The sequence below is a fragment of the Borostomias antarcticus genome, assembly GCF_949987555.1.
Source record: "Borostomias antarcticus genome assembly, chromosome: 24".
NCBI classification, from domain to species: Eukaryota; Metazoa; Chordata; class Actinopteri; order Stomiiformes; family Stomiidae; genus Borostomias; species Borostomias antarcticus.
In genome coordinates this window covers 2668466-2680599 of record NC_140257.1, presented here as the reverse complement: position 1 = coordinate 2680599, position 12134 = coordinate 2668466, and the positions used below count along the sequence as shown (strand labels likewise).

The 12134-nt window shown below is 45.0% G+C and overlaps 1 protein-coding gene across 1 annotated transcript; it reads left to right on the top strand.

Moving 5' to 3' along the window:
* Positions 1-416: 416 nt before the first annotated feature.
* Positions 417-2715, top strand: LOC311325217 (class II histocompatibility antigen, B-L beta chain-like; the record flags this gene model as incomplete). Its single annotated transcript, XM_084457886.1, has 5 exons — positions 417-486; positions 752-1018; positions 1577-1858; positions 2274-2390; positions 2690-2715. The coding sequence occupies exons 1-5, from the start codon at positions 426-428 to the stop codon at positions 2713-2715; spliced, it is 753 nt and encodes a 250-aa protein (XP_084314012.1). The 5' UTR covers positions 417-425.
* Positions 2716-12134: the final 9419 nt, after the last annotated feature.

Below are 12134 nucleotides of genomic sequence, written 5' to 3'. Positions count from 1 at the left end.
AGTGGTCAGTTGATACCTGTGCTATTCCTTGTGCTGCCCTATAAAGAGATATGTCTGTCTGTTGCTGTAACACTGTCAATATGGTTGGCATGGCTGAATTTAGGAGAACTGAGTGTGACAGCCTGAAGAGACAAACATGATGAGTAAACAACACTCTAACTCAATACAAAGTAAAACTGAATTAAATGTTTGTCAATGTTTAAAAACAATGCTGTATTTATGTAAATGACTGTGTTCTGATTGAGAATTAACTGTTAGTGACCGACCATACAGTAATAGTGAACGTACAATGTTTGACCTCTGCCTAGCAACATGTGACATGTGTTTTTCTGAAGCAGAGATTGGTTTGTTTGGTTAAGAGTCAGTTTATTATCTGAGTGCTCTGCTCTCTTTCATCTAGTTGAGAAGTTGAACGCTGGAGGAACATGTCCTTGTCAACTGTGTTTTCCATTTGCATGGCTGTGGTTCTGTCCACGCAAAAAGCAGGTAGGCTACATTATCATAAACTACACACCGTGAGTCTGTATAATACAGTCTGTATAAAGTCTATGGTATTACCAGGTATAATTAGCTTTCCGTCAATGAACTAATGACAGTGATCTTATTGTTGAATATTGTTTCATATAACATTTGTTTTAAATGTTTCTGAATTGTTCTTTGACATGATTATCATGAATTATGAGGAAATAAAGTGTGTAATGAATTCAGATGAAAACTGTAATTATGCATTATTTGTTCTTCAATATTTCAGATGGATATGAGTACTACGGGGTGGCACACTGCTTATACTCTACAGAGCAACCGCATGAGTTCATATACTCTTCTATTTATAATAAGATTGAGTTCATCAGGTTCAACAGCACTAAGGGCAGGTTTGAGGGATACACTGAGCTTGGTCTGCATAATGCTAAGATCTTGAATGATGATCCTGCTGAAATGGCTGTTATGCGAGCGAACCTGGAGCGTTACTGCAAGCCTCACGCTGAGATCAACCTCCCTGCCGTACTGGAGAAGACAGGTGAGCTGCCCTCCTCACCACAACAACATCACATCTCTCACTCACCAGATGATACGACACCTCTTTCATCTGTTCACTACAAAACCTGTAATGAAGCTTCTGTCTGGTGGATATGTTACGGTCAATGTGAGAAAACGGGGAATGTGAGCTTTTCCCGGTTATTGCGCACATCCCCGGTTGGTGGGAGAGGGCTCGTGCGCTTAGAGAGTTTAAAGACCAATAATAGAGTAGACATATTAAAGATCAATAATAGAGTAGACATATTAAAGACCAATAATAGAGACATATTAAAGACCAATAATAGAGTAGACATATTAAAGACCAATAATAGAGTAGACATATTAAAGGCCAATAATAGAGTAGACATATTAAAGACCAATAATACAGTATATATAATAAAGATCAATAATACAGTATATATAATAAAGACCAATAATACAGTATATATAATAAAGACCAATAATAGAGTTAATCAATAGAGAACAGAACCCTGATCAATATTATATGAATGATAGTGTTATATGAACTAATGTGTTGCTGTTTTTCCTCCACTATCAGTGGAGCCCTCTGTCAAACTTCTCTCAGTGACCCCCTCTAGTGGCAGACACCCTGCCATGCTGGTGTGCAGCGCCTATGACTTCTACCCCAAAAAGATCAGAGTGACCTGGAAGAGGGATGGACAGGAAGTGACCTCAGACGTGATCTCCACTGAGGAGTCGGTCAACGGTGACTGGTACTACCAGTTCCACTCCCAACTGGAGTACACGCCCAGATCCGGGGAGAAGATCTCCTGCATGGTGGAGCACGCCAGCCTGGACAGACCCCTCGTGAAGGACTGGGGTGAGTTCACTGTCCAGCTGTTGTTAGGGTGTTGTCATGGTGTACTAGGGTGAGTTCACTGTCCAGCTGTTGTTAGGGTGTTGTCATGGTGTACTAGGGTGAGTTCACTGCTCAGCTGTTGTTAGGGTGTTGTCATGGTGTACTAGGGTGAGTTCACTGCTCAGCTGTTGTTAGGGTGTTGTCATGGTGTACTAGGGTGAGTTCACTGCTCAGCTGTTGTTAGGGTGTTGTCATGGTGTACTGGGGTGAGTTCAGGTGAGCAGGGTACGAGCGCTGTGTTGTGGCTGGGTACCTGAATGACCCTGACTGTGACTGTGTGTGCTAGCGTATGATAGATGGTGGTCTGTCAGAAGCTACATACAGGACAGCTGCAGTGTCATCACATGCTAACAGAAGGGTCATTTCTCCTTGACAGACCCGTCCCTGCCTGAGTCTGAGAGGAATAAGATCGCCATCGGGGCGTCTGGGCTGGTGCTGGGACTGGTCTTTGCACTGGCTGGACTCATCTACTACCAGAAGAAGAAATCCAATGGTGAGTCATCAGCTGTGTGTAGAGAACATGTACAGTCTTCATAGTCATCTGTGTGTAGAGAACATGTAAAGTCTTCATAGTCATCCAGTCTTCACAGTCATCTGTGTGTTATGTACGCAGCACACTGTAAAATAATCATGATGTAAGAAAGATTCACTGATACATTGAGAGATGTATTTTTCAAGAATACTGCTGCTGTGTTCAGTGGATGGTGGCAGCAATGTTGATTTATTTGTTGAAATATCACATAGTGATTGTGTCACCTCTGTCTCTTCACCCTCTCTGTGTTTATTTCACAGGGCGGATGCTGGTGCCTGCTAGCTAAGGTGAGACTCCTCTTGTCACAGAAAAGTTTCACCAACTACTACAACTGACTGTGCCTGATGGTCATTGTAACGGTTTTCTTTTATCTTCTCAGGTTTGCAGGTCTGTTTCTGAATCCACTGCTGAACTAGACCTGATATTAGAGCTTCCTTCTAACCAGAAATCTCAGTGTCACAGCTTTCAACAACAAATAAGCCCAATTCAATGGACGCTTAAAGAAGGTTGACGCGCTGCCACTTATTTGATTGCTTGTTGCTTGTTTGAAGATCTGGATTTGTGAATGAATGTGTCGGGCTTAATCATAGTCAATAGTCCAAAAAAGGTTAGTCATAACTGAGGTCAAAAAGCATAATTAGATCTCTCAAAGATAAAAGAAAATGTTTTCGCATTATAGCGGTATATCCTACGTTGCTTGCGGTTGAAACCTATATCAGCTCAGCGCTCCTCTCTGCACAGTAGTGATGTGACGTTCAAGAACGATCCGATTCTTTTGAACGGCTCTTTAAAGAGAACGATGGGAACCGATTCGCAGAGCCGTTCTTTTTTCACTCAAGCTCCTCCCTACTACTTCACTGGCGAACAGGCAGGAGGAGAGCACAGCCTGTTGTAGCCTGCTTAGTTTTTTTAGGTGTTGCGTGAATAACATAAGTCAGGTTTATTTACACACAAACACATTTTATACAAAGGGTAAATCCAAAAAAGTGAACTTGCTGTCAAAGCAGAGGCATGTGGCGCCACCTTGTGGAATATTTACCACATGTCCACACAAGCCATTACCAAATGAAATTATAGCCTAATCATTATTTCAGAATATCCCACCAATAGAAATATATATGGCGTTCTTGCATGAGTGGAAGGGACTCTTTTACCCATCTGGACCAAAACAGGTCTGATATGAATGAATGAATGAATGAATGAATGAATGAATGTCTTTTTATTTCTCACATGGATGAGTATATTGTATCAACTAAAGAAACAAATAATGCTTCAATTTCCACATCATCATCATCCATGATCGAGAAGGAGCAGGATGAAGATAAAATCTTATTTTTACCTGCCCCCTTATTCAAATGAGCATAGCATTGCTTAATGGTCAGCCCATTCCACCAACAAGCGCAATGCAACATAAACCAAACCAAGCATATATACGCATAAGATATATAATACATGAATAATAATCAAGGTCAAAACCCAACTATGCATTTTCATAGTCTGAATGTTCTATATCTATACAAAATGTAAATTGAAATATTGTGCTACAGTGCTTTAGTTCATTATTCAAAGAGTTCCATAGTTTGACACCCACCACTGCAGTACACATCTGTCATAATGTGGTCTGTGCATACTGATGCTTAAAATCATATTTTCTTCTGTGATCATCATTCTCTGAAGTGAAAACAAACAACTTTTATAACTGTTAATGTTTGACTTTTTGCCTTGTGCACAATTATCAGTGTCTGTAACTCAATTTGCTCTTTCAATTTCAATAGTCCAGATTTAATAAAAACTATATTTGTGTATATGTCTCTATGGTCTATAGTCTCTATGGTCTATAGTCTCTATAGTCTATAGTCTCCTCAGAGCCCTATCACCTCTCCTAGGCCGCGTTCTGAATCGCATACTACCCTACTATATAGTATGCCAAAACAGGATGTAGTATGTCCCAATACATAGTATGCCACATGCAGTATGGCAAAAATACCAGGATGTCCTACTACATCCGGTCGTATTTTGCAGTATGCAAGCCAGCAGGCTTTTCTGGCTGTTCTGACCCACAATCCTGTGCGCAGCGGAAATGTGCGTCACATGTGCAAGTCGTGACAGCTGTAGACGAATGTCGCGTTATGGACAGCGACGGATGTGGGCACATTTCAAGGCGCAATGTTATGACAAGGTAGTAGGCTATGTCCCAATTGGATGCCTACTGCTTGCAAAGTACGTACTTTCTAAGGGCAGCTGTAGTAGGTACTGGTAGTAAGAAGTACTTTCTAAGGGCAGCTGTAGTAGGTACTGGTAGTAAGAAGTACTTTCTAAGGGCAGCTGTAGTAGGTACTGGTAGTAAGAAGTACTTTCTAAGGGCAGCTGTAGTAGGTACTGGTAGTAAGAAGTACTTCCATGGAGAGAGAGAGAAAGAGAGGGGGGGGGGCAGTAAATTCTTACCCTCAAGCTCAGGGTCTGGATGTGTAAAACAACTGGCTCACTCAGGAGCACGGAGAATGAACCTGGAAAGTTTTCCATTTTCTGAATCCTTCTGACGACAAAACGGGTGATATTGGTGGAGTTGAGCTAATCAATCCTGAAAACAACACACTGTACTGTACTGTCATGTACAGTACCTTTTGCTCTGTAGCCTACCTGGTAATTGTTTGTATAATCTAGTGCATATCTACCATGATCCTGGAATATTAGGCTGCTCGATCCGATACCTATTCCTGTTAGTCAGATAGGATTTTGGCTTGCTGTGAATTCGCCCTTGTGTTGAATTCACCCTTGTGTTTAGCGTGCACCTTGTGGTTGCGGTGGGAATGTAGCCTTGTTAGGGTTTGAGGCTGGTGGAGGTAGGACCCAAAAGCAGACGGCAGGCAAGCAGCTCAGGTTCAAAATAGGTTTTAATATCCAAAATAATACCGGGAGGAAACACAGGGGAAACACGCACTAACATTGACAATGAACCGACAGAGAACAAAGGAAACAGGAGGGCATATATACTCTGGGAGAACAATCAAGGAACAACGTACAGGTGTGCAACAAGACATAACGAGACACAGGTGCAGACAATCACCCAGACAAGGACATGGAGGGATTCCAACAAGACACCAACACAAGGACACAGGAACAAGGACACAAGGGAAGGGAACAGGGAACGAGGCTGGGACAGGGAAAGGGACTGGGCAGAACTAAAGGGCCAGGAGAGGAGGGACCGGAGTGACGTGAGACTAGTGAGGGAACAGGTGTCCAGAGCTGGGGCTGGGAGGACACAAACCAACATGGAAGACAAGACAACGAACACAAGACCAAACACAAGGAGGTAGAACAAAACCAAGTGACAATGTGGACAAAGTGTACAATAGTCTCTGGGGGTAGTGCAGGGGCAGTCACTGGGGGAGGAGGTGCTCAGGGTCCAGGAAGGTCCAGGGGGCACAGGAGCTCAGGGTCAGGAATCCAGGCCGGGATCAGGGGGTGAGCAGGGCGAACCAGGGGTCCGGGGCAGGGGCGCGGGTCCAGACTGGGAGCAGGGGGTGAGCCGGGGCGGACCCGGCCCGAACCATAACAACTACAATAATTTCGATCACAAATGTTTTATCTTTACAGATCCAGAGAAAGGGAAGTACAAAGACACGGGTGAAACACTCTCTGGATATGTGGCATGGTGCAAAGTGTTTGGCCAAAAAAATCAATGCGCTATGTATCTGATGCGCTAACAATCATCTAAAAGTGATTAACATGAGTTCCTGATGAGTGTACATTGTCAGCGACAGAGATTGCTGCATAGGCATTTTTCTAATATTTTCTTACTGGCGTCTGAGCCGTTTCAATTGTTGTAGCCTAAATTGAGAACCCCGCCTCTAGACCTATTATCAAATACTCAGATGTAGATTACATGAGAATTTTCCAACAGACCTGATCCTCCATCCTCTCTATTGTTGTCCATGTTATATTGATCTCAGCAAATTCACCTCACAGTAACATACTCTGTAGAACCCAACACAGGAATGTGCATTTCCCCTAGGTGTGTTAAACTCCATTTGTGTTTCTAATATATTTTCTCAAAGAAACATTGGCAAGGTGTGCTGAATCACGTGGTAAATCAACACAGCTGGATTTTTGGAAGATGCCACCATGAGCCTCAGGAGGACATCAACAAGGAGTGGATGGAGATGGACTCGCCAGCGCATCAAGCCTTGAGAGCCATTGTCCTTGACACAAAGTTGCTACGTCAGGCTCACAAATACATAACATTCAGGTTTGTCTGAAAGTCCTATGTATAATCAGATACAGAGAAGAAATAGTAATAATAAAAGTAATAATAATAATAATAACGATAATAAGCGTAACACAATAATAATAATAAACAAACATAACAATGAACATGATAGTAGTAGTATTTATGATGCTAGTAGCAGTATTGGTAGCAGTGTTTATGAGCCGGGGGGGGGGCTATGAGTCTGAGGAAGGGTGGGGGGGTTCAGAGTTCACTACCACGCAGTCTGTTTCGGTGTTCAATCTGATGGCTGTTGTGCAGTCTGATGGCTGCTGGTAGGAAGGAGTGTGAGAACCGCTCTGTTCTGCACCTGGGGGAGATGAGCCTGTGGCTGAAGGTACTCCCCATCTTCCACAGTTCATCATAGAGGGGGTGGGAGGGGTTTTTAAATATGGTGTTCAGCTTTTCTCTCGTCCTCTTCTCCACCACTGCCTCCAGACTGTTCAGTTTCTGTCCAACAACGGAGCTGCCTTCCTCACCAGCTTGTTGAGTTTGTTGGACTCTCCAGTCTTAGTGCTGCTTCCCCAGCAGGCCACAGCAAAGAGGCCATAGCAAAGAACAGTGCACTGGCTTCTACAGACTGGTAGAACCTCCGTAGCAGCCTGCTCTGTCCTTTCTTGTAGATGGCCTCCATGTTGTCTGTCCAGTCTAGCCTCTTGTTCAAGTGCACTCCCAGGTACTTGCATGAGTTCACCATCTTCACTTCCTCACCCTTGATGGTATCGGGTTGGGGGGTCTGTCCTCCGTCGGAAGTCCACAACCAGCTCCTTGGTCTTGCTTCTGTAATTGTTTGGTGTATCAAATGTTAGATAAATCTAATCTTGGTCACAAGCCTAAAGGAAACATCTTTGTGCTGAATGTATTTGTAGATTCACTGCAGACCTGGAAAGCTACCACAATCACTTGTTGATGTATGCCAGCAAACGCTACGCTTTCACCCCTCCTGTGTACCACGCCCGGGTCCTTTTGGCAGCTTTAGACTACAATGCACACAAGGATCGGCCCCAGGCAATCAACAAGAATGGCCGCTAAAATGTAAGTATACTTGTAGCGAGTAGTAGGCACACACATCAAATAAGCCATGACATTATGGATCAGCTGGACACTGATTAACCATGCTGTACTTTTTAATCAAGCTAGATTTAATTTTTTATCACAGTAATTTATGTACTTTGTGTCTATGTTTATTTTCCCTTTTCCATCATGCAGCTTTAAACGGAAGTTCAAGAAGAAGTCACAGCGCTGGACGGCTGTTGCAGAATTAGAGCCAAAGACTTACAGCTACATCAGTGATCTCCAAGCCAACATTGTCAGAACACGACTGGAATCGGGAACAGGGATTCGGAGGACGAGGCCACCAAGTGAAAGTGACCCAAGACACCTAGGTCTGCTCCCTCCAGTACCACCTCCATCAGTTGAGGACCTGGTACAGGCACACATGTCCAGAGGACTTGATATGTGAACAATAGTCTAAGATTCACTGCCCATTCTGGATCTGATTGTGTTACTAGCATCATGTGATGATTATTTCAAAGTCTAAACTTCAATATGGAATTGTGATTCATGTGCTGATTATTTACATCCAGATTTCATTAAATATTCATGTAGTACAACAAACACTAATGACATTTTTCTATTCTACAGGACCCAAAAAACAGTCCTGATCCAGTCTGGACTCCTGAACAGCTCTTATCTGCAATGTTTTGACATCGGCCTATCAACAACTTCAATCTCACCATAGATGGCACCACCGTCTCCTCTTCTCTTCTCTTCTCCTAGCCCGTCTCTACCTTTTCTTGTGTCCTTGTGTTGTATCTGTGGCAATATTATTTTTGTCTCACCCCCTCCCCCCACCTCTAGTGTAAAGCTACTGAGTATGTGAAAAGCGCTATATAAATCAGAATTATTATTATTAGCTCTGGGATGTGCTCTGAGGGATGTTGATAACTGAATCTGTTTATGAAGTAATGTTTTCTAATTTGCAATGTCTCTATTTGAATTCCATATGTACAACAGTGAAGGTTGATTTTCAGACTCATACTGGCACTACATTGTTCTATGAATAAAAATGTCTTCATATTTTCAAAACGTTACCAACTCTAATTTGAACCGTGTATCCTGTGGAGTACAGTAAGTCATGTTTTTAGACTGAACATTTTTATTGATCCAAAAAGTAAAATATAAACTGAACATATTTATTGATCCAAAAAGTGAAATATAAAAATAAGAACATTTGTAATAATAATAAATAAATAAAAGTAAGAAGATTTATATCCCTGACTAAATGTACTAAAAAGCCATCTCCACTATGGACTTCAGCAAGGTTCTACAGTCTTCCAGGAATGAATCCAACGTACTGTTGAAATGGGTCAGGGAATGCATGTCTGATCATCCACACAGCACCTTGAGTGATTTTTTTGGTGGATTATTATAGCAACACATCTGGAATTCATATTTAAACTTGAGTGATTTTTGGGTGGATTATTATAGCAACACATCTGGATTTCATATTTAAACTCGAGTGATTTTTTGGTGGATTATTATAGCAACACATCTGGATTTCATATTTAAACTTGAGTGATTTTTTTCCCCACCATTACAGCGAGTGAGTGGGGGATTGTGGGAAGGTCAAGGTCAACTTTATTTATAAAGAACGTTTAAAATCAACCGAAGTTGCACCAAAGTGCTGTACAATATATAAAATAAACTAAAACAAAAGACAGAATAAAGTGCACATAATCACAGAACAATAAAAGGACAGGACACAAAACAGGACAGGGGATATAGGCTATCAGGCCTCAAAAGCCAGTGCAAACAAGTGAGTCTTAAGCTGAGACTTAAAGAGCCCTAGGTTCTGTGCGTGTCTAATGTGTGGAGGGAGGCTGTTCCAGAGCTTTGGGCCAGCCACCGCAAAAGCTCGGTCACCCTTGGTCTTAAGTCTCGATCTAGGGACTATTAAAAGAGTCTCGGAGGAGGACCTCAGGGTTCTAGATGTCGCCCGAACTTGAATCAGTTCAGCCAGATAGTGGGGGGCCAAACCATGTAGAGCCTTAAAAATAAACATTAAGATTTTAAAATCAATCCTGAATCGAACAGGAAGCCAGTGGAGGGAGGCCAGCACCGGTGTGATGTGGTCCCGCTTCTTGGTTCCAGTCAGGAGGCGTGCAGCAGCATTCTGGACCAATTGCAGGCGCCTCAGTGACCGCTGGTCAAGGCCCACATACAAGGCATTACAGTAGTCCAATCTTGAAGAAATAAAAGCATGGATGACTGTCTCCAGGTCCTTAGGAGAGAGGTACGGTTTCACTTTGGATAAGAGCCTCAGCTGGAAAAAAGAGCCTTTAACCACAGAGCCAATTTGTCGCTCAAAATTAAAACCAGTATCAAAAGTGACACCAAGACTTTTAATAAAAGAGCGATTCTTGGCAGCGAGGGGCCCTAGGTTGCTAACATGGCTGTCTTTATGACCAAACAAAATAACCTTGGTCTTCCCATCATTCAGACTAAGGAAGTTTAAGTCCATCCAGGTCTTGATGTCATTTAGCGCAGATGTTACAGGCTTAAAGAAATCCTTACAGTTCAATTTCAGGGGGAGGTACAGTTGGACATCGTCAGCATAACAGTGGAAAGACACATTGTGTTTCCGTAGAATGGAACCCAGGGGCAGCATATATAAAGAAAATAATAAAGGGCCTAAGATGGATCCTTGGGGGACACCGCAGGTGAGGGGGGCCACACTAGAGGAGAACTCACCCAGCTGGACAGAGAAGCTCCTATCAGTCAGGTAAGACTGTAGGAACATGAGAGCAGCACCTTTAATGCCAGCACACTGTTCAAGGCGGGTAAGAAGGGTCTTGTGGTCCACAGTGTCAAAGGCCGCGGTCAGATCTAGTGTAACCAGGATAGCAGCACACCCAGAGTCGACAGTAAGAATAATATCATTAAAAATCCTTAAGAGAGCCGTTTCAGTGCTATGAGTGTTGTGGTCCCAGCCCAGGCCCCGCCTCACCCAGGGCCGGGGCGAACGAGCGCTGGGTCACTCCCGGGAACAAGCCCGAGACCGCGGCAGGTGCAGCCTGTTACCAATCAGGCTCACCTGCCGCAATCATCTCGGGCGGCTACAAGAAGCCAGCAGCCCCGCCGCTCAGTGCTTGGTTATACTGAGATCTTGGTAATTCTTTGCTAAGCTCCCAGCTGATTGTACGCCCCTTTGTTGTTTTCCTTGTTCTCATTAACTCCTCGTGTCCCTCTCTCCGTTTCCCCTCCAAGACCCCGTCTTCGTCCCGCGCCGCCCTCTGTGACTCGGCTCTCCCGGCTCCACTCCTCGCCTCCCTCCCGCTCCGCGATTCGCCCTGCCTACCGCCTCCGCGCCGGCGCCCGCGCCACCAACGCAGCTCCCGGACTTCCCCTCTCCACCGGCTTTTTTTCTCGCTCGCCTCGTGCCCCTCGGACCAGACCTCTCCCCCTGACGCTCCTCCACGGGGATCTCTCCGGCTCGCCAGTCCCCGCGGTAGCCTGACGCACGCACACAGACAACATCCCTCCACATAGCCATTTGCCCTCACGCATCCATACACTTAATTTCACATCCCATTCACACGCACACGCACGCACACATACATACCCCCCACCTTAAAGTGGCAGTCCGTCTGTGTTTTTGTGTTTACTTTTTCTCCCGGTGTGGTCACCGCAGTACCTTAGTTATCCCCTTTTTTTGTTCCTTTTGTTTATCATTTATTAAAACCGCCTTCGGGCTTATTATAGTTACTCTGGTGTCCGTCTGCTTCTCTGGGTCTGCTGCCCTGGTCCGGTTCTCTGTTCAGGGGTGCCCCCCCCTTCCCGGGGGCATAACAGAATAACCAAGCCATTATGGACCAAAGCAGACCCAGTGGGCAGGCGGATGCAGCTAAGCCCGCAGTATCCCCACCCCCAGGTCCCTCGGTCCTGGAGACCGTAGTCCGTAGCCACACCGTTCAGCTTAACAAGCTAACCTCGGAGCTCGACACCGCTTTTGCCCGAGTCACATCGGAGATGGGGGAAATGCGGACGGCCTCCCATGCCACGGCGGGCGTGCTCACCTCCCTGACTCATCAGGTCTCCAGCCTGGCGGAGATGGTGGCCAGGCTCACTCATCTGCCGCCCCCCGAGTCCAGTCCTCCCCCAGAGCCACGCTCTTCCCTGCCCGGCCTAAACGACCCGGCTCCCCAGAGCTGGTCCCAGCCCCCCGAGCAAACACCCTCTGAGCCCCGGTTTGAGCCCAACCTCCCCCGCCCCAGGCCATTCTCCGGGGAGTTTGATCTGTGTCGAGGCTTCCTGGGGCAGTGCGAACTACTTTTTTGCCACCAGCCCTCAAGATACCGGTCAGACGCCGCCAAGGTGGCGTTAGTAATGTCACTGCTCTCGGGGCGGGCCTTAGCTTGGGCCATGGCGATGAGGAA